We start from the raw sequence: 22,616 nt of genomic DNA, 5'->3' as shown, positions 1-22,616 counted from the left end.
GGGAGGCCTCCAACCAGTATAAAGGAAAGTGGGGGGAAGAGTTATCATCCAGGAAAAAGGGGTGGTGACCCTCTACAGCTTGCACTTTGAAAAAATAGTTTTTGAAGTCGTGGAAGGATTCGTCAAAAAGGGTGAAAATTCTCCTACCTTGTATGGCTCGAAACGATACCCACTGTTGTTTATTGTTTAGCCCACTAAAGGGTTTTGTCATATGAAAAAGATGGAAAAAAATCTTTAAAGAAGTCGGGAACTCTAAAGCCTGGCTGATGAATTGATAAATTTTCAAAAAACCCCAAGAGTTGGGGTGAAGCTGGGTAGGAGCGACTCGGCAATGACGTAAAACAGACATCTCAAAGTCTGAAAAAGGAAGAAAAACACCCAAACGAGTGATCATACACTCATACATAAAGAAAAAATAGGAGGCCGCCTCATTAACCCTCCCAAAGCAAATCCGGTCTTCTGGACCCGGGGCCACTAACTCATACTTCGGCTCGTCCTCCTCAGAAGAACAAATTCTGTGGCGAGTACGAAGATGGGTGATAAACTCAGAATCGACTGAGGGTTCCTCCCCTAGGACTGTGACATCAACCCAGTGAGAGAGAGCATCTACAGAAGCCATTTCTTTTTCTAAAAAAGGGGTGACAAAACCTACAAGGGGAAAAGAAAAATCACCAACACGGTCTCTAAAGGGAGGGAGATGCGAAACTAAAGTCTGCAAATCAAATTTATCTACAAATGCATATTAAAGAACTAACCTTTATCTGGAAATAAGGGTTGGAAGCAAAAGCCTTCGAAAGCACAAGAATGCAGTACGAACGAATGCAAGGGAAATTTGAAAGATCGCAGAAACGAAACAATGAAAGAGAGGGAAAGTATTTATAAGAACGTTAGGGGCATAATGGTAAAATAGGGGCAGTCATTAATGAAGATGCACCGTTACCAAGGCTATTGAATCCCTACGCACACCCCTAACGGACACGATGCTTGATTAGACGTAACTGTCAGAACCAAAAGGTCACGAAAGGTCACGTCGGTTTCAAACCATCACGTCGGTCCTCTTACAAATCGGCTACGACCCCGAGTAGAATACTCGAACCCAAATCTTAAAAAGAAATTGGGCTCGAGTAGGGGCACTGTTCATACCCTGACCCAATAATAAAGGCCCAGGATCCAAGCAAAGAAGCCCAACTCAAAGGGTTGGCCCTCACCCAGTATCAGCCTTCATCCCAAGAAGTCGGTACTGAACACGACCTGCTCCAAAGAAGTCGGATACGAGGGTTAGCTGGCAGATAACACTCATTCGAATGAGTAACTGCCCCTAGAAACTCTCTAATCACTTCATAGAGCCATATCTTAACCTCCCTAAGATATGGGAACGGTTATCCACCTAAAAAGGTGGCACTACTTCAGCGGTGGTTATTGGTTCACCACTATAAATACACTGACACCATTCAGGTATCTCTAAGTTCCAATACTCTCTAACCTGCTCACACTCTTGCTAACTTAGGCATCGGAGTGTCTTTGCAGGTACCACCCCCCATTCATTCACACGAACAAGTCGGACGGAGGAACACCGAGTAACGGATTCACTCGAAAGCCACCTCCTTCATACGTTTGGGCCAACCAACGCCATCCAGCCCATTAATCTCCGGTTACCCACCGTAACAACAATAAAGATCAAAATTTAGATTTAAATTTTCGCTTATATCTATTATTGGGTATTAACGTCGAGTAAGGGGAAAAAAAGACGAAAAAAAAAAATTAAAGTGGAAAAAATAGATGCAAGATGGAGAGGGAAAAAGGCAAGTGTTCATTACCAATTTATAAAGCAAACAAAACCCACAGCAAATTCAAGAAATCTGCATAAATACCAAACTGAAAAAGCCACATCGAGTTGAACTTGAACCCTTCCTGGGAAGGAAATTCACATAAACTAGGAAACCACTCACATTTATAACAAATACATGGTCCAAATCATATGTACCTTTCAACTTTATGAATGCCAACCCCAGCAGCGATATAATAAATACACATAACACCACCACCACTTCCTCCTAATTTTCACCATGCCATAACCATAAGCATAACCATATAGAGAGTATACTATAAATTACCATGACAAATTAATGAGCCTTCATGACCTCATTCTTCTCATGCAGCTAGTCCTTCATCTTCATCAAACTCCTCTTCCTCATCATCCATAGCTGCTGCATCTTGATACTGCTGATACTCAGCAACCAAATCATTCATATTGCTCTCAGCCTCGGTGAACTCCATCTCATCCATGCCCTCACCAGTGTACCAATGCAAGAAAGCCTTCCTCTTGAACATGACCGTAAACTGCTCCGAGACGCGCCTAAACATCTCTTGAATGGAAGTGGAATTCCCCATGAACGTTGAGGACATTGACAAACCAGTAGGAGGGATGTCACACACACTGGACTTGACATTGTTTGGTATCCACTCGACAAAGTAGGAGGAGTTCTTGTTCTGCACATTGATCATTTGTTCATCCACTTCTTTAGTGCTCATCTTGCCGCGGAACATGGCGGACGCCGTTAGGTACCTTCCATGTCTGGGATCTGCGGCACACATCATGTTTCTTGCGTCCCACATTTGCTGAGTCAACTCCGGTATGGTGAGTGCTCTGTACTGCTGCGACCCTCGCGACGTCAAAGGCGCGAAACCAACCATGAAGAAGTGGAGCCGCGGGAACGGGATGAGGTTCACCGCCAGTTTTCGCAGATCGGAGTTGAGTTGACCTGGGAACCGGAGGCAGCATGTCACTCCGCTCATCGTTGTTGAGATCAAATGGTTCAGATCGCCAACTGCACCGATTCATATCACGCGTGTTTAATTAATAAATAAACAAATAAGTGAATCAATATGAATACACTTACAGCTAGGGTTAGTGAGCTTGAGGGTGCGGAAGCAGATATCATAGAGTGCCTCATTATCAAGGACCATACACTCGTCGGCATTCTCAACCAATTGATGAACGGAGAGTGTGGCGTTGTAGGGTTCAACCACCGTGTCTGAAACCTTTGGAGATGGGAACACAGAGAATGTCAACATCATCCGATCAGGGTACTCTTCTCTGATCTTCGATATCAGCAACGTCCCCATTCCTGATCCCGTTCCTCCTCCCAGCGAATGACACACTTGGAACCCTGTCATCATCATCAAAGTCAAACAATTTCAGTTTAATTATTGAAGCAATATATATCAACAACAGATAAACACATACCTTGCAAGCAATCGCAATTCTCAGCTTCTTTGCGAACAACATCAAGAACAGAATCAATAAGCTCTGCTCCCTCTGTGTAATGGCCTTTAGCCCAGTTGTTACCAGCACCGTTCTGACCAAACACGAAGTTATCAGGCCTAAAGATCTTTCCAAAAGGACCAGAACGCAAGCTGTCCATGGTTCCTGGCTCAAGGTCCATGAGCACCGCTCGAGGGACATAGCGTCCCCCACTCGCTTCATTGTAGTACACGTTCACCCTTTCAAGTTGAAGATGAGACTTTCCAACATAATTTCCAGTGGCATCTATCCCATGTTCGTCACACATAACCTCCCAAAACTTTCCTCCAATTTGGTTCCCACATTGACCAGCTTGAATGTGCAAGATTTCTCTCATTTTTCAACAAGTGAGAGAACAGATTTCTCAATGGGAAAATACTCAAAAGGATTGCTGAAACACTTGAGAAAGATCAAGTATATGATGCACTGAAGAGGAGGAGAGAAATGGATGGCCTTTTGTAGAAGAAATAAATGCAGAGGGGATATTATATGATAAGACTTGTAAAATTGGTATTTCACTCTCTTTTTCTCCATATATAAAATCATAATTATTAGGTAAAAAACCATATCAACTAGAAACCTGTGTAAAATTATTTTTGTTTTTTACAGATTTTTATGACAATATCTAACTACAAAAAGTTACTTTCATTACAAGTGTTATTAAACGAAGAGAAATATTAAACCTATCTTAAGAGTGAGTATTTTTACCAATGTGTCATCTTTTTAAAAAAATTTATCAAAATTCTACTATTACTTTCGTTTATTAGTGTGACATTGTGCCAGAAGTTTTAAAAACGATGGCACGTTAGTAAAAATGCCCATGTTGATTAAATAAAAATAAATATAAAAGAATTTTATTTTAATGCACTTTCAATGTAAGTGTAAAATAGTATGTGATTGCACAACTGTTAGTGCATCAAAATTAAACTCAAATATAAAATGAGTCATATTATATAAAATTAATGTTAGTGTTCAATTAATAGGTTCATGTGGGTTTGTTGGGGGAGGGGGCCATGTCAAACTCAGCCAAAGAGGGGGGACTAATGAGTAATGAGCTGGATATGGAAGGTGACAAGAAGAGATGTATGATTGTTCTTTTTGGCCATATGATAGAAAGCTATCTGAATATCAGTCCTTCCTACCACTACCACTTGATATCCCATCTGTCAATATGGTTCCCATTTCCCAACTTGTCCACTTCTAGTTTTTCATTTGGTCACCACTCACCACGCAGTCATTAACACAACGAATTTTCACCTTATTTTGCTGTTTCAACCATGAATCATGGGACATACTGATACTGTAATAGTTTGGGATAAAGAGTAGATGCCAATGAATAAATCAAATTTTGGCACTATTCTTAATGGTTTGGAGGTTAATATCACATGTTTACACGCTTTTTGTTTGTGTTTTTGACAAGCATTACAACCCTATCCTTAAACTCAAATACTAACATTCAGTAGTTATTATGTACTTTCTCATGTAAGGCCAAAGACCCTAGCGAATTTGAATCAATTATTAAGGGTATCATAGTTCCCCTGCAACCTGTATCCTTCTCAAGACAACTATTATCACAATACTAACTAAAGCGGTAGTTGGCTATTGGTGAGGGAATCCTCCTCGGGTTCCTTCAAAGAAATTAATTAACTAGTAACATCTCTTTGTTCCCATGAAAAACTTTAATTTTCTTTGGTTGGTGTTTATACAGAAGAAAAGAGCTGTATACACAAATGAACAAGTCTTAATTTAGTAGCAAAGAGATTTGGTCGCATGTGGTTTCTACATAAAAATATTAATATATGTCTAGATACTTAATAGAACGAGACAAAATATAAAAGTGTAGAAAAATCATGAAAGCAGTTGCAAATGTATTATATCATATCATATCACATAATTTCATTTCAGCTAGCTACCATACGATGAGTGATGCTGGTGGATAGATATTTGTTAGGTGTTAGCTATAGAAGAGGAACATAGGTTTAAGGAGGTAATTAACTCATGTTACATGATAGTTTTCAAGTCAGTGTATGGAGTAAATAAGGTCCAACATCAATTCTAATTTAGTAAGAACAAGCTTGAGATAGAATGTTCTATCCATGGCAACCACCCACCTCTCTCAAGCCTATCCAACCAGTTGCATTAAAGATGTTCACGTTCGCATTCAAAATCCACATGAAATGGTTCGCGATCTGTCTCTATAACATTTCAATAAGTGAAAAATTGCTTGAACAAAGAATATACCACTGAGTTGTAATATCAACTAACTCAAAAATCAAATGAAGTTAATGTCTCGGTTGGTTAAGATGTCACCCCTCTCTCCAAAATATTAACGTTACTTTCTATTTCTAATATAACATGGATAACATGGGAAAATTTTTTATTTTTACTCTCTAAAAATAATCCTCATCTTATGAAGCAATTTATATCACTTCGAGCCTAGAACTAGAGGGAAAAACCTCGATTGCCTCTTCTGTTAAATTGATTACGTAGATGAGATTCTCAAATTTGTGACATGAATTAAAGACCAGCTTGGTCACATCACGTTTCCACAGAAGAGTACATGAGAAGCCTCGAGGCAAAAAAATTATATCAGAAATTATTTCCTATATCTAAAAGCAGAGGACAACAAAGATTACCAGGAATACAACCAAAGGTTTTACACACAAGTAACCTCCACTTAAAAAGTGAAAGAGAAGCAAGTATTTATGTGAATACAGCTCAATAAAGCAATTCCTCAAACACATGATCTACAGATTGCCCCCACTTTCCATGATACAATTCCAGAAGCTTCTCAGCTGGAGTGATACCTACCATCACAAAAAATCATTAGAAATTTATTAATGAATTATTACAAAAGCCATGCATAATTTTCAGATAGTACTGTATTTGTTACTAGATTAACTTATTGCCATTTGCTTTGTGATAGAACCCATAAATCAAGTACCTGTTCTAACCACCTCGGCTACCTCGTTCAAAAATCCTGTTTCTTTAAAGCCTCTTCTTTCCAAGCCATCCTGCAAGACAGCATGCTCTAAGCAACTTTGATTTGATGATAATATCAATAGAAATTTAGAAAGAAAAGATAATAGCAGCCAACTTACCCTTGCTAACTGTAGAACTTCTTCAGCAACATGCTTCAGCAGACCGTCTCTAAATGGTGTCTTTAGGCCAGTTATGGGAACCTGCAAAATAGAGCCTATAATAGTCAGTAAACTAACATATCCTACTGGGTCTATGGCACGTATAAGTATAATCCTTAGGAGGAAAACAGAAGAGAACATCTCAGTATCTCACAGACTGAAATCCTATCATGATTATACTGTATATTTGCTTGTGTAATGTCTGTCTGTGCATTACAAGGGTGCGGAACTTCCAATTCTATTCCTAGGAGGGTGAAGATTTACCCACTGCCTTTTCACTATAGTAAAAGGACTAGAGCCGAGGGTAGAATGGGAAAGGGTAGCTGCAAGAAGATTCTCGTAACTAACTCTCCACCCGGCAGAGTGTGAGGGACATGACCCTAGGGGTGCAGAGGAGTGATTTCACATGATTGGAGAGAGAAGAGGAGAGGATATATAAGTAGCAAAGAGGGAGAGAGTGAGGTAGAAAATTGGTGAGAATCTATATTTGGATTTAGGAGAAAGACTGACTCTACCATAACAACCATTGTCATTTTCTATTTCTACCTATTTGTGTTTCTGTTACAATAATAGAGTACAGGGGAGATCATTCTGATCTACTTCATTGTTATTCATTGCTGCTGTAAGTTCCAGTTAAGTGCAGGTACCAGTGTAACAGAAACAGATATTTCTTTTTCCAGATCCCAAATAATGTCTCGAGAATCAACTAGCAGAGCATGAGGACATAAGAAAAAATATTGCCCTCTTTGATCCTTCGTTCAAGGTTTGCACCTAACTTATAACAGATGCAGAAATGATGAACTATTACTTGAGGAATTCAGAGCCACTTTGAAAGTGTGGTTTGAATTCAATCCTCTCTCTCCTTGAGGGAGCTAGTTGCCAATTAAATGGAAAGAAACGTCATTTTTGACACTGTATCTAACAACTTAAGTTTTGGGTTTGAATAGTACATAGGATAATTACCTTGTTCCTTAGCATTTGCCTTTCTTCCGGAGTCCAATCTGCTGTCATATCTAAAATGTTTTGTAGAGAAACCTCATCGTATAATAGCCCTACCTGGCACCATCAGGAAAATTACAATGAGCTTATGATACAGAAAAGCAAATTATAACTTATAAGTGAAGAAATACATTCTGCAGGCAAACAGAAAAGGCTTGAATATCTAAATAAACACGTTAAAAAGCTTTATGGCAATATATTAAAAACATGATTCCTGCTTGTCTAAGCTAATGCTTAAAATATTTTTGTATAGATAATTGGAGTAGTATGTTTAATGCCACTCACCCAAAGTGCTGGTAAGGCACATAACCTTCTCCATGGCCCTCCATCAGCACCTCTCATCTCCAAATACCTCTTCAGCCTGACCTGAAAGGAATAATGGTAAAAACAGTAGCATAACTAGAAAATGCTTTAAAACCACTGCAAAAGCAACAGTACCAACTAAATAGAGAAATCAAAAATTAGTTAAGAACAAACCTCAGGAAATATAGTCGTCAAGTGATTCTCCCAATCATTGAGGGTTGGTAATTCACCAGGAAGACAAGGAAGTTTTCCAGCCAAAAAGTCCTGCAATAATACAATAATTGATTCTCTACACACGTTCCAAAATAAATGATGGCAGGGCATAAATGACAAGAAAAATAAAGATAGATGGGAACCCTAAAGGTCATTCCAGTGCAGTCGACATATTTCTTTTTCCGATAGACAAAATACATTGGAACATCAAGAGCATAATCGACGTACTGCTCAAACCTGAAACCATAGAGTAGGAGAGAAACAAGTGGTGGGAGAAATAAATAAATCAGTGAATGAAATAACAGTACTTTAATATTAATGCCTCCTTTTGAATTAAAAGAAACCATAAAGGGAGAGTCAGAATACTCAGGTATAACAGATTATCACTTAAACCTTCATAATTCAAAAACACTCTTACCCGAACGAGTCATCAAAAACAAAGGGGAGCATGCCTGTGCGATCCTTATCAGTATCGGTCCAAATTTGGCTGTTGAAAGCACATGAAAACCAAATAGGTTACCTTAACATTGCAAAGTGCAAAAAGAGATAACTTCACAAAAAGTTTCAACTTTCGAGTACCTTCTCATACTGACAAAACCATTCGGCTTTCCTTCTGTGAAGGGTGAATTTGCAAAAAGAGCTGTTGCTATCTGTTGTAACAAGAAAAGATATTATATTCCATAGCACTGAATTTTTTCCCAAAGGGGAAAAGATTATATGTCAATATCTCTTAATTCTTACGGGCTGCAAAGCTAGGCCAGCGCGAAATTTCCTGATCATATCAGCTTCAGAACTGAAGTCCAGATTGACCTATAAGAGCAAAAGTTCAAAATTATTACTACCAATACAAGAGCTTTATTTGTCATGAATTGAACTGATTAATTTTCTTTCAGAAGATATTCATTTCACCATGTTCAAATCAGCATTGCTCAAGGATAAATCAGCTCAATGATCGTCACACATCTCACCTGTACAGTACATGTTCTGAACATCATGTCAAGACCAAGGGAACCAACTTTGGGCATGTAATTCCTCATGATATCATATCTTCCCTAAGCCATCAAGATCCAGTCAAAAAGCAAGTAATTAAAGCACTAAACATAAGAAAGAAGCATGGTCACTGTTCAATTACTATATCAAATAGGCCCAACTATTTTGCCTCCCTTAATATGAGTTGCTAAGCTATGAAGAAAAGGCTGGTTATCAATGGTGATTAAGGAATCAATTAGTAATCTCTTGTATAAAGATATTTCAGGAATAAAAGCTTATATGCCCTGAAACTTGAACTAGCAAGGTAAAAGTCATTCTAGCATGTTACACAATGTGAGGTTATGGTGGAACAAGTATATACATTTCCAAATCCACTCACCCAACCAACAACAACCCCCCCCCCCCCCCCGCCCTCTCTCTGGCCCCTGCCCCTCAACACACACAAAAAAGAAAAAGAAAAAAAACCATGTGCAAATTAAGTTATGAAGCCATGTGGGCAAATTCCCCTGAACAAAAATAGCAGTTTACATATTCGAGTCTACATGAATTAAGGTTGTTTCAGTAATTTCATTGCTCAATAAGCTAATGAATATATGCAGCTGCAAAATACGACAGCTATTATATACTAATTACTAAAATGAATAAACCCTACCAAACTCAGTGACAAGTTGACTATGACAGACCCCAGGCCATTCCATTACATAAATTAGCTGGGTCGTTCATGTGCTCAAAAAATGTCATCACAGGAAGGTTTTCATTCTAGAGAAAGCTGAGAAAGTTTTGCATTTTCAGCCAGTTCATGCACTTAAAAAGATGGGGAGAAAGAGAAACTACCTTTGGCATTATAGGTATGTCTTTGATTCCCCACTTTGGCTGGAAGCCAATCCCCAAAAATCCAATGCCCATTTCCTCCGCAACAGCTTTAACCTAGACATACAAGTTTTCAGAAATAATTAACAGACCTGAAAGAAATATCAAGGTCACTTGCCTGATTACAAGAAAATCAAACACAATGAACTAAACAAAACATGTGGCTGTCAATTATGTTACAATAAAAACTATGCATAGTTAAGATGACAACAGCCAAAAAAATATCAGGCCAATTTCTCCAATGAAAATAACAGCAGATTACTTTAGATGTATCCCATAACAAGAATGCACAATTAACCTGATAGAGGTGTGAATTAACTTCAGCACAAGTCTGATGCAAGGTTTCAAGAGGGGCTCCACTAAGCTCAAACTGACCACCTGGCTCCAATGATATGCTCTGCTTCCCCTGATTCACAAACAGCAAACCAAAGCATAGCATCAAGTCTCCAACAGTAAAGAAAAACATTGGGTTGGATGCTTGAATGGATAGCCATGTTAACAAACAAATGACATTTTAAATCTCCCAAAGAGGAAAAACAAGAAGATAGAAGTTTAACATTCTCATTCGCTCAAATAATAGCTTACCTGTTTGAGTCCAATAATTTTATCACCTTCCATTATTTTATCCCACTCAAATCTCTCAGCAATGCCGTTCAACAACTCTGCTATTTGCTCGTACTTCATTGGACGCAAGTTTCCAAACTCAAAGCCGAACTTCTCATGTTCAGTACCTATCCTGCAAGACTACACAAATAAATTATCTCCGATAAAAACACAAACCACTTATCCCATAAGGCTGTAACATACAGTTCACGTTTGGTAACTTCAAGAACTAAAGAAACTTAATAAGGTGCCATAAAAATTGCAAAATGACCAGTTGGGACTCAGCCTCCTAATCCCTACAAGCGAAGAGGCTATTTTCATGATTTGAACATGCGACATTCCGGCCACAATGCGGCAAACTTACCATAGCACTAACCCTCTACAACCACAGTCCACAGAGAAAAAAAGAACTACCTAATATGGCTACTCAAAAAACAAAACAAGATTTTAAATTTAAAAAAAAAAAAAGCCCGAACAAGTACAAATATACACTAACACGGGAAAAAATTAAGTAATGATTGTTCACAACATCTTCGAGAAATGAAAATGAATTCAAATTCAATTCCACATGAATACAAATAAAAATTGGCACCTCCATTTATCCTTGGTCTTGCAACCAGAGGCAAGATAATCCACAAGATCCTTCTTTGTGAGTGGCTCCGCAGCAACCACGGCATCTTCGGTGGGAGGGCTAGCTGCAACAATCATACTACGACCACGCCAAGCCTTCTTAGCAGAATCCCAGGAAGAAGGAGAGACAGCAAAGCAAGGTCTCCTCCTAACATTGGACCCATCGAAGCTGTGCCGAAATATGGTGTCATGGCGAATACAGTATGACGGTGTAGCAGCTCGCGAAACAAAAACCATTGTGCTACCTCTGTTGAAGCAGAAAAAATATAAAGAGTGCGAGGATAGGAATCGGAATTGGAAATTAACGGATTACGAAATGGATGGAATACATATAAATCAGAGGTGAGAAGGAGGTAATTACTTTATGTTATTGTTTGAAGGGAATTAGGGTTCTGTGGATTGGCGTTTGTGTTGTGTGGTAAAGTGGAAACAGAGTAGAAGCAAATGGAAGAGGAAGAAGAAGAAGAAGAAGAAGAATAAAGGAATAAGCGAAAAAGGGTCTTTGTGTGTTGCAGCTCGTGAATTCTGAACTGAAAAGCTTGTGTTTTGTTACTTGATACAAGCTGCACTGATAAAATAGCAATTAAATATATAAGGTAGTATTATTGTGTACGAAAATATAAATATGGGAATCATCCATTGTTTGTAAATTGTAGGATTGAGCGATAAATAAATTTATGAGAATTTATATTTTGGGTAAATTAATTTTAAAAAAAAATATCAACAAAGTTTGTTAAAATGATAGATGTGAATATATTATTTTTAAATTTATTTTTGTAATTAGAATAAAATGTCTTAATTTAAATTAATTTATTTATGTTTGTTATTTTAAAAAATTTTATTAGTATGTTTTTTTTTAAATTAATCTATCTAAATCTAAATTTTTAGGAATTTATTTGTTATTTTATTTTAAATGGTGATAATTGGAAAAATAAAAAAAAAAGTTAATTTTATAGTATAATTACGATTATTTTATACAACTTGAATACTCACAAACATTTTTTTATTATTCTCTTTTTCCTTGTATCAGAGTTATTATATCATTCTTGAGGAGGATAAGTTAATTTTCTTCGGATGAAATCACCATACTTTTCATACTTTTTTTCAGTGTTTTTTTTTTTTCTTATCTTTTGTCAATACTTTGATGCTTTTCTAACCTCACCGATTAGCTCATTCACTACTTACTTATTCTCACGGAGAAACTATATGTTTTTCGTCACCTTCCGATAGTTTGTCATCTCTTCGCATTTTGTCACTTTTCAACAGTTTTCGACAGTTTGCCATCTTTTCAGCAGTTTTTCGGCAGTTGACCACTCTTTCGGCAGTTTCGTCTGTGTTTTCTTCTGACAATTCCGTATGCGTTACCTTTCAACTAGGGGTGTCCGCGGATCGGATTGGATCGGATATGGCCGAAAATTCGATCCGATCCACACAATTTTTATCGGATCGGATCGGATATGATATCCGCACTTTTTAGTGCCGGATCCGATCGGATCGGATATCGGATATCGGATATATCCGCATAATTAAACCTTCTCTTTTTAATCATATTTCTATGTAAAAGAATTCGATAAAAATATTTCTTTCATACTTTTAAACTTATTTATTCCTAAAATATTTTTAATCAAACTCTCTCTAAATAACAAAAATAAAATAATACAATATATGAATAATAATTACTAACTAAAACATACAAACAAGTAAATATAATACCAAACATATATTTATTTATTTATTTATTAATTATTATAGTGCGGATCTGCGGATCCGCGGATGTAGAGCAGATATCTGCGATCCGATCCGCAAAGGGTGCGGATCGGATCGGATCCGATCCGATCAATTTGCGGATCGGGTCGTATCCGCAATTTTCAGATCGGATGCGTATATTTACCGCGGATCTGCGGATACGATCCGATCCATGGACACCCCTACTTTCAACAGTTCCGTCTACACTTTCTTCCAGCAATTCTATCTGCATTTCCTTGTGGCAGTTCCGTCTGCACTTTCTTCAGGCAATTCCATCTACACTCGTTCTATCAGTTTATGCATTTTTTTTTTATTTAGTTGTTTCAAACTCAAGTTGTCACTTGAGTTTGAGGAAGGATGTTAGAGTATAATTAGGATCAATTAGATCAATTAGCATTATTTAACATATCTAAATATTTATTATAGGATATTATATCTTTATTAATTTGATTTTCTTAACACGCGTATAAATACTCTTCTATATTATATCATTAGGCTCACAAATATTTTTCTTATTGCTCTCTCTTTTCTTTCTAACAAGGTGAGTTATATAGTAAAGATGTAAGTTTACAGATTTTTCTTTTAATAGAATGAAAGAGAGATTAATAAAAGTAGGACTCACATTTTAAATAATAATAAAATAATAAAAAATAACTATAAAAGGAATTATATTCTCTCTATACCACTTCAATCTGTACAGTAGAGTGCCCCTTCTAACAATTATCATTTGATGATACAAATGATGTGTTAATAAAAAACTTTTTCTCTTAAATTTTCCTAATCATAGCCAAACGCACTCTTGGAAGAAGAAAATAAATTAAAAAATAATTAATTATAACAGTGAAAGGAGCAAATTGTCTTTAGATTTTATTCAGAATTGTAATACGTATATAATAACCTATTTGTATCGACATTATTAATTCTGATGGAAGTAATGTCATGCATGACAATTGATAAACTTTAACCTATTTGTATCGTCTATCGACATTATTAATTCTGATGGAAGTAATGTCATGCATGACAATTGATAAACTTTCTTCTTGAGCCACCAAGGCACTAAACATCTCAAAAGTGATATATATCATTATTAGCTGCAAGTCGAGAGAGTTTGTTTGGGTGGTTTTCTATGAGAAAAAATTTTTAAATAATTTTTTTAAAATTTTTTTTAAAAAAATAAAAATAATTTTATATTTAATATTTTATGTAAAAATATCTTTTATTTAATAATTATATTTAAGTATAAAATATAAAAATATTTTTATTTATTTATTATGTTAAAAATATTTTTTAAGCATTTTAAATTAAAAAAATTTAAAAAAATATAAATGATAACTTTTAAAAAAAGATATTTTTTATTTTTTTAATATTTTTATTTTTACTATTAAAATTTTGCCACACACTAAAAAAAAATTTATCTTTTTCTATCAACTTAATAACATCTAAACAAATACTTTAGAAACCCCACTTTAATCACGAAACATAATAAATTAAAAATAATGTTAAGTGAATAAATTATTTTATAATTAAGTTCAATTAAATTTTTTTATTCAATAAAATTTTTTTGTTATTAATATTTAAATTATGAACTAATTCAATTAACAAAATAACTTAATCACATAATATTACCAACAACCTCATCCTTGTCATTTTCTTGAGCCAAATTATATAAGCATAATAGTATCAAATTAATAATTTATTAACAGTTCGTATCAAATTAGACAACGTTCTCTTCATAGCAGCCTACTCGTAAAGCAAAAATATTGTCGAAGAGCAGTAGGAACATTTCAACTTAGATTGCAATGCTTTTGGCCGCCGAGTGCTAAGATTAGTAGAATATAGACAGTGCCGGGTTATGAAAAGTTTTTTAGTGCACGTACGTGTCTTCGTGAATAGCCATTCTTTTTTGTTGTTGACAGTGAAGTTAAAGGATAGCGTAGGATTCGCAAATACTTTATTTGGAATTAATTGAAAAAAAAAAATTTTTTTCTTTGGTCGTAAGAATAATAGAATATATTTTATCTGAATTCTGAACACTCTCAACTTGGGCCCTCATGGTCATCAAAATCTCTAACTTTGATTGTATATTAATCAGGTCTGGCTATTCTCTTTGGGTTTCGGCCCTTCTATTGTGGAAAAAAATGGGCTGTGTGTGTCATTACTTTGTGCTTCAGATTCTGTTATGCTAATTCCGCTTCTGCAACAGGAACACTTCTTGATTATCCTCTTCAAACAGCACGAGATATCAGGCATCGGGTCATAAATTGTAGTTTTGTGTTCATCAACAAGTCATTACTAGAGACAAACTTATATTTTACAATACCACTCAAATTGTGTTAAATGCAGCATAGCACCTGTACATGATCCCTGAAAGCCATGCTCCTTCGGAGCATTTTAATAGTATTTGTGTAACCTGAAAACATCTAGGTGAATATGGGAACATCCTAACTAGGTGAAAGTGAAATGATAGAACATCCTAACTAGCGTGCAAAAGAATCTTCCATTGTGAAAGTTTCAACATATGCCATTGTAAGTAGAATTTTGAGTTATGAACATTGTAATCAGCATTAAATTCTGAGTTTTACTAACTTTTAACACGGCAAACAAACATGGCCAGTTAGCTAGGTGATGTACAAGGCGTCGTCTGATACTCGCTGTTAGATATAACATATTACATCTTATTTAACCGTTTCATTGTTCAGCAACAAAATATTAAGAGTGGGGAAATACATCCAAAAAAGAACTTTATATAACAAACGAAGACACAGCAGTATTTTACCCTTTCTAATAATTTGGTCTTTTACCTTATAGAAGAAAGACCACCAAATCAAATTTGAAATTCCATGCATGTATGTAGTAAAGAAAATACAGCAGTAATAACATGATGATGGTTCAATGCATACCACCTATCATTTTTTTTTTTTAGTTTTTCATTTATTCTGTTTTTTCAATATACACAAGTAACTAATCTCTAACTAATATCATCAAGAATAGATGAAGTTCAATCAACTGTACATTTATAGAATTGACCAATTACCAGAAATTTTCATCAACCGATGATATGTCTGAATCTTCTTCCAGCTCCATCTCCATCATAGGTTCGAATTCAGGTGATTCAATGTCAGCAAGATTCTTCAGATCAACAATTGAAAGCTCGTTTAGGCGCTTGACAACCAAGTCTGCAGCCCCCAATTCATAGACAGGATGCTTGCTAGCCACTGCAACACACTTCATCCGAGCATCATGTGCTGCCTCCACTGTTTGATTTGAGTTTCCAAACACAATGCACCTCTCAGGTATGAAATTTAGGAGCTGAGCTGCGTAAACAAACATCTCTGGATCAGGCTTCCCCCTGTGAACATCCTCTGAGGCTACAATCACACTGAAATTGTCTTCAATACCAATTTGCCCCACAGCAGACTCAAGAGTTTTTCTAGGACGCGTTGAAACCAATGCCATTGGTATCTTATGATGCATCAGAACGCTCACAAACTCCTTGGACTCAGGCATTAGACTATATATCCCTCCTTGCAAGGCTTGGTAGATTTCTTCCTTTCTGTTAGCCATTCTTCTCATCTGCGCAGGGTCCCTAGACCAGCAAAGAACCTCGGAAATCGCCTGTTCATTCTTCATGCCTTCAATTCTCTTTAGGATGAATGCAGGAGGCGGGGATTTGCCTTCTTCTTGAGAGAGGACCAGCCAAGCTTGCTTCTCAAGATCAGGGTTGTCTTCAATGAGAACCCCCTCCCACTCAAATATGACACCCAACCAGCCACACCCCATCCTCTCTTGTCGAAGCAACGGATTCCGAAGCGAAGGGTTATCCGCTCTATTTGCAGGAGGCCACAAACCAGGCCTTGGATCAAATCCACTATCAAACTTATAATTATCCTTCTTGGGTAATTTGTCTTCCCTATATGAATATGCTTCTCTTGTGAGCTCCACAGCAAGCGCCCTAATTGATGATGACCAGAATCCATGTCCCTTGGATTTTGGCACAGGCAGAGAAACAGCAATCCTTCCACCAAGAAATTCAGTAGTTGGGAACCTACAAGTACTCAAAGATTTGCGTTTACCAGAAACATCTCTTATCAAATTTCCTCCACAGACAGGAAGGTGGCCAAGGAGTGAAGTGGTAGCAATTGATTCAACCATTTTAGCACTTTCCTCTATTCCCTAACCAATTGGAATTGGGTTCAATGCTGACACAGACCCTCTATGGGTCACAGTGATCTTGCACCAAAAAGGAGCCAACGTGGACCGATTCAACTCCAAAGAAACCTACCAAACCAATTATTCAACGCCGAATTCGACTTCGATTTCCAGAACAAGGAGCAACGAGAAACCCAAACTATAATAACGAAAAATACTCCATCTTGGGAACAAGAAAGTCAAGGAAGAGCAGATTTTCACAGCGAAATCGCAACTTTCTCTTTGTACAAATCCCTTAACAAAAGAAAACCAAGCATATTCATTACTCAAAACACCCAATTAGAAAAGAAAATAACCAAAGGAAAACGGACGTAACAGTAGAAAGTTGAACCAAGAAATAGAACCAAAAAAAAGAACGAAGAAAAAAATGCAAAGAAATGTACAATTATAGATGGAATAGAAGCTTCGGAACCACGAATCAACCAAAGATTGAAAAAGGTGTTGCAAATAGAGAGAAAACTAACCTGAGAACGAAAGGAAGTGGAAAAGGATCAGAAGAAACTTGAGGGCCACGAAGAGATGAATTTTGATATTAATTTGGAGAAGCTTTTTTTCTACGTTTCCTTTTTCTTTATTTTCTCTGGGATTTGTGTTTGTTTATGATTTTTTTTTTTTTTTTTGAGACAAAAGTGTGGCTTGTATATTTTACCGAAAAAAAAAAACAGAAGGGAAGAGAAAATGTATAAGGAAATAGAGAAAGGAGGAGACACGCAAGGTATCAGAAATTGCATACGGAACCGTCCACGATGGCTATATCCAGCGGTCGTTACATACACGTGTCGGTCATACAGTGGGATCATCTTTCCCCATTTTGTGTCACTCCTCCCGGTGCTCTTATCACGGCTTCTTTTTCAGTTATTTTGTTAAGTTAAATAGTTAATAATGGGTTAATGGTTCTAATTATCTTCCAAAAATTAAATAAAATATTTTAAAGAGTTTATTAGAAGGATTTAATTATCGTGTGATTCGTGTCTTTAGAATATATATTTAGATTACTATTAATAAAAATTTTTAAATTGCTTATCTTATACACACTAAATATAGTAAAAACTAAATTTTATACTTTTCCTGAAAATTTTAATTAATAATATTAAAACACATATTAATTAAATCTTTATTAAAAATATTCATGTCACTATATGTATTTTATAATTAAATTTTATATTTTCAGTTATAATTAACTTTTATATAATATAAAATTCACATTAAAATAAAATAATTTTTTGTATTCATTACGTAAATAGTTATCAATTGAATAAATGTAATTAAAAGTGTATTGTGAACATATAAAATCAAAATTTTAATTAGTTTATAAATGAGAAAAGTGATAGATATTATAATTTGGAGTAAGAAAAAAAAATATATATATATACAAGTATTTTTTTGGAATTAGTTTTCTTACCATTTCTGGAAATAGATTATTATTATTATTATTATTATTATTATTATTATTATTATTATTATTATTATTATTATTTCTAAACGACTGATAAAAAATAATCTTTGTCTTAAATGCTACTTTATCATAAATTATTTTGAGAAAACGAGGGAGAAAATCAATTTTTTTTAATTAATCTCTATGTTAAAAAAATACACCCAACCTACTCATAATAATGGATAACACACCGTACTCATTCATTTTTAAAAAAATTACCGAAAATATATATCACTTGTTGACTCTACAGTCTACACTCTACAAATAGATTTATTCAAAGTGGCTAAAAAAACAAATAAATAAAGAGAAAATTTCACTTTTATTTTTGAGAAGTACTAAAATGATTTTTTCTTCTTTATTTATAAAATGTATATTTTTTATAATTTTTTAAAAAATAATTAATTTATTTTAAATTTTTTGTATTAATTAATGTTAACTTTATCTATTTTTTAAAAAAAAAATTATTTTTTACAAAAATATCTTTTAACAAAAATTTATATTTTGTCATTAAATTTTACTTATCAAAATATTCTTTAATAAATTTTTTTATTGATTAAATTATATTTTTTTAAGATACTCTTCAATAATTTTTTAATTATTAAATTGTGATTTTATTAAAATTTTTGTTAACAATTATAGTTATATTTTACTATTAATTTTTTGATATCAATATATATTATTTTAACAATAATAAAAAAAATCTTGGTAAGATTATTTTTCAATACTAATATATATTAATTGTTATACATATTAATAGTGGTGAAAAAATTTTTATTTTAGGAAGTAAAATTTAATGACAAAAAAATAAAATTTTTATTAAAAAATATTTTTATAAAAAATAATTTATTTTTTCTTAAAAAATAGATAAATTTAATATTAGTTAACATAAAAAATTTAAAATAAATTAAAAATAAGATTTTTTTAAAATTATAAAAAATATATATATTTTATAAATAAAAAAAATAAAAATACCATTTTAGAATCTCTTATAAGAGAAAAGTGGAATTTTCTCATAAATAAATAAAGATTATCACATTAGGCACTTGTAATTTAGAATGGCCAAAATGTGCCTTATACAGTTATACCAGAGGTGAGCTGCGATTGTTAGAGCAGTAGAATTTGCAAGTTGCTGTTGGGAATAAGACACCATTCCCCCTTGAGAAAACACCTTTGACAGAGAAATAAAATAGACACAATCACAACACAAGAATTTAACGTGAAAACTCCAATTACCGGAGAAAAACCACGGCCGTTGTCAAATGACAACCAGAGAATATCACTATGTGAAAATTGTTACAACACATAGACTTCTTTCTCTCACCGGCACCCCAGTACACCCACACTCTCTCAAAGCAAATATCTAACTACACCTCACAACACTCTCTAATAAAAGAGTACAGAGGAAAAGAAAAATCAGATACAAGCTTAAAGTGTTTCTGACTGGTGCAAAAACAAATGGAGAACTTAGCCTCATATTTATAGCCTAGGCCACCCACTCCATTTGCTATCTTGAGCAATGTGGGACTAATTCAACCAAATCCTAACAATCTCCACCTTGATTGAAATAGTCACACATCTTCAGCTTCCATTGTCAACACCGACAATTCTTTGCTGCCATTGTCTATACCGACAATCATAGTTCAGAGAACTATCATACTCCACCATGAAAGTATACTCACTTGGAATTAGACCACTCCAAGCATTTCACCTTGGTACAGATCGAAACCTTGCTGAAAATTCATGGTGCAACTTCCAAATTGGCTTTTCCTGGAAGTTCTTCAGCTATCGACCTAACTCCGCCACACACCTTGCATCTCAACGCCAACCAATGCCCGTGTGCAATTGTGGACCCGATTGCCACAACTCATCCTTATCCATGGCAGTGCGGTAATACCATGAGGATACTTCTTGTCTTCTAGAGAACATCATCTTCTCTCATAGAGAGAGCAACCAGAGATCTTCTCCTTCAACGCCTTGTGCAAACCTGATTGTATCAACACATCCTTGACTTGTATTTGCCACAAGCCAAAATTGATTCTTCCATCAAATTTCTCTATTTCAAGCTTCACAGCACTTGAATATCCTAACATTGTTGCAACCGTATACTGGAATAGTATAACTCAACCGTGCACTAGGAAGGGTCCCCAGGAAAGAGAGGTGGGTCACAATGGACACACTTAAATACCAAGTCTTTCCTTAGCCAGAACCTTTCCAAACAGCACTCTCACAGTGTCACACTGCCTTCCAGCAACAACAACAGCAACCAAAGATCAACCTCAAGCCACAGGACAAAATTCTTTTCTAATGTGAAAGGTCAGACTAGGCTGCAACCACAGAGCATACTAAGAATAAATCCCACCAAACCGAAGCTCTTGATACCACTTGTTGGGAATAAGACACCATTCCCCCTTGAGAAAATACCTTTGACAGAGAAATAAAATAGACACAATCACAACACAAGAATTTAACGTGGAAACTCCAATTACCGGAGAAAAAACCACGGCCGTTGTCAAATGACAACCAGAGAATATCACTATGTGAAAATTGTTACAACACATAGACTTCTTTCTCTCACCGGTACTCCAGTACACCCACACTCTCTCAAAGCAAATATCTAACTACACCTCACAACACTCTCTAATCAAAGAGTACAGAGGAAAAGAAAAATCAGATACAAGCTTAAAGTGTTTCTGACTGGTGCAAAAACAAATGGAGAACTTAGCCTCATATTTATAGCCTAGGCCACCCACTCCATTTGCTATCCTGAGCAATGTGGGACTAATTCAACCAAATTCTAACAGTTGCAACTTGGCAACTCATTTCATAATCTTCTCCATTGAAACGTGGAATCAGTGATTAGATGTTAGTTTTGGAAATATCACTGCGTTTGTTTAGTAAATAAGATATAGAATTATATACGGACATTGTATCTAAAAATATTAAATTTGTATATTTTATATTTTTTATTGATAAAATTAATATAAAGACATAAATTTTTTATTATTTTATTAAATTTTTATAATTATATTTTTTATTATTATATATTTTTAAATTTTTTTATATAAAATAAAAAGAAATATTAAATTTTTATAATTTATTTAATTTATTATTAAATAAAATATAATAATATTAATTTTTATATTTTTATTTGTTTTTTTTTTTAATTTTAGTGTCCTATTTTATTCCATTTTTTTTTATCAAATGCAGCCTATATGGAAACGATGATTATTGTATTTGTATTTATATTTATATTTTTATTTTAAAACATCAAACTTATTAAGAAGGGACTCGTTTAGATTTTAAGTTTTTAAATTAGGAGTTGCGACTCTCATAGTCTCATTAGATATTTTTTGTTTTTGTATAGATATATCCTTTTATGTATGTGTCTTAAAAAGTGTTTTTTTATGTATGTGTCTTCTAATAGAAATATCTTTTATAGATGTGTCTTTTAAATGGATATGTTTTTTACGAATATATTTTCTACAAGAGGTATTTTTCTATGATTATATCTTGTATAAAAAGTATCTTTTTGTAATTGTATCTTATATAAGAGGTGTCTTTTTATGCATATGTCTTGTACAATAATGACGGCACTCAAATACACTTCCAAGACTAATGGTTGCTCGCCGATGAAAGCGCGAGCGGCGTTGACTACCGTTAACGTGGCGATGAAAACGCATCCAAGGATGGAGGAGAGAGGTCTAGAAGGGGCAGCCGTCGGGATTGGGGATGAGGCTAGACTTGAACGATGAAAGACAAGGTTAATTGTGTTTACCAGTGATAATTGAGGGTGAATTAAGTTTACAATGGGTGATTGGACATGTATTTTTTTATCTGAAATAGACTCTGGAGTCCAACCCAATAAAAGTTGATAGAGGTTGACAAGATCCATCTTGATTATCTAACAGGATTGTTCTTGTATAGGTAGTTAACTTGAAGCATTTAGGTTTTAGACAAAAAATATGTTAATAGTCAAATTAGTCCTTAAAAAATAATATATTCTTTAAATTCATCCTTGAAATTTTTTTTTAATCAAATTGGTCATTCAAAGATTACAAATTAATCATATCTGTCCTTCAGTTACTTCACTTATAATTTTCGTCAACAATTGATGATGTGAAATGTTAACTGATAGCATACATGACACATAACATGTTTAATTAAACGTTGACTA

The 22,616-nt window shown here is 34.7% G+C and overlaps 3 protein-coding genes across 6 annotated transcripts; all 3 read right to left on the bottom strand.

Annotated features, from left to right (window-relative positions):
* Nucleotides 1–1,789: 1,789 nt before the first annotated feature.
* Nucleotides 1,790–3,838, bottom strand: LOC107630797 (tubulin beta-1 chain). Its single transcript, XM_016334041.3, has 3 exons — nucleotides 3,248–3,838; nucleotides 2,901–3,170; nucleotides 1,790–2,828 (listed from the first exon to the last, which is right to left on the bottom strand). Exons 1-3 carry the CDS (start codon nucleotides 3,639–3,641, stop codon nucleotides 2,152–2,154), a joined length of 1,341 nt encoding a protein of 446 aa, XP_016189527.1. The 5' UTR covers nucleotides 3,642–3,838; the 3' UTR covers nucleotides 1,790–2,151.
* A 1,962-nt stretch (nucleotides 3,839–5,800) lies between these two features.
* Nucleotides 5,801–11,681, bottom strand: LOC107630795 (glutamate--cysteine ligase, chloroplastic). 4 transcript variants are annotated; one of them, XM_016334039.3, is made up of 16 exons: nucleotides 11,414–11,681; nucleotides 11,015–11,299; nucleotides 10,405–10,555; nucleotides 10,118–10,225; nucleotides 9,784–9,876; nucleotides 8,928–9,011; nucleotides 8,701–8,769; nucleotides 8,539–8,609; nucleotides 8,378–8,446; nucleotides 8,103–8,196; nucleotides 7,921–8,010; nucleotides 7,729–7,809; nucleotides 7,408–7,500; nucleotides 6,406–6,486; nucleotides 6,249–6,318; nucleotides 5,801–6,111 (listed from the first exon to the last, which is right to left on the bottom strand). In XM_016334039.3, exons 2-16 carry the CDS (start codon nucleotides 11,287–11,289, stop codon nucleotides 6,023–6,025), a joined length of 1,518 nt encoding a protein of 505 aa, XP_016189525.1. In that variant the 5' UTR covers nucleotides 11,290–11,299; nucleotides 11,414–11,681; the 3' UTR covers nucleotides 5,801–6,022. The 4 variants fall into 4 exon arrangements, with proteins under 4 accessions (XP_016189525.1, XP_016189524.1, XP_088363700.1 ...); XM_016334038.3 differs by having other exon boundaries at nucleotides 11,015–11,645; XM_088507574.1 differs by having other exon boundaries at nucleotides 6,249–6,486; nucleotides 11,414–11,617.
* Nucleotides 11,682–15,661: 3,980 nt separating this feature from the next.
* LOC107630798 (Haloacid dehalogenase-like hydrolase (HAD) superfamily protein) lies at nucleotides 15,662–17,692 on the bottom strand. Its single transcript, XM_016334042.3, has 2 exons — nucleotides 17,472–17,692; nucleotides 15,662–17,241 (listed from the first exon to the last, which is right to left on the bottom strand). The coding sequence occupies exon 2, from the start codon at nucleotides 16,948–16,950 to the stop codon at nucleotides 15,829–15,831; it is 1,122 nt and encodes a 373-aa protein (XP_016189528.1). The 5' UTR covers nucleotides 16,951–17,241; nucleotides 17,472–17,692; the 3' UTR covers nucleotides 15,662–15,828.
* Nucleotides 17,693–22,616: the final 4,924 nt, after the last annotated feature.

This window comes from Arachis ipaensis, chromosome B3 (genome assembly GCF_059453495.1).
Source record: "Arachis ipaensis isolate K30076 ecotype BB chromosome B3, ASM5945349v1, whole genome shotgun sequence".
NCBI classification, from domain to species: Eukaryota; Viridiplantae; Streptophyta; class Magnoliopsida; order Fabales; family Fabaceae; genus Arachis; species Arachis ipaensis.
This window is presented reverse-complemented; position numbering and strand designations above follow the sequence as displayed.

Bases quoted from the DNA above. Each gene is read 5' to 3' on its own strand.
- LOC107630798 (XM_016334042.3), bottom strand. From the start codon at position 16,950: ATGGTTGAATCAATTGCTACCACTTCACTCCTTGGCCACCTTCCTGTC.
- LOC107630797 (XM_016334041.3), bottom strand. From the start codon at position 3,641: ATGAGAGAAATCTTGCACATTCAAGCTGGTCAATGTGGGAACCAAATT. The intron at 3,171-3,247 runs GTATGTGTTTAT...TGATGATGACAG, and splicing joins GAATTGCGATTGCTTGCAAG to GGTTCCAAGTGTGTCATTCG. The intron at 2,829-2,900 runs GTAAGTGTATTC...GAATCGGTGCAG, and splicing joins CAAGCTCACTAACCCTAGCT to TTGGCGATCTGAACCATTTG.
- LOC107630795 (XM_088507573.1), bottom strand. From the start codon at position 11,289: ATGGTTTTTGTTTCGCGAGCTGCTACACCGTCATACTGTATTCGCCAT. The intron at 9,877-10,117 runs GTTAATTGTGCA...TTGTATGTCTAG, and splicing joins TTAATTCACACCTCTATCAG to GTTAAAGCTGTTGCGGAGGA. The intron at 9,012-9,783 runs GTAGTTTCTCTT...TTGATGGCTTAG, and splicing joins ACATACCTATAATGCCAAAG to GGAAGATATGATATCATGAG.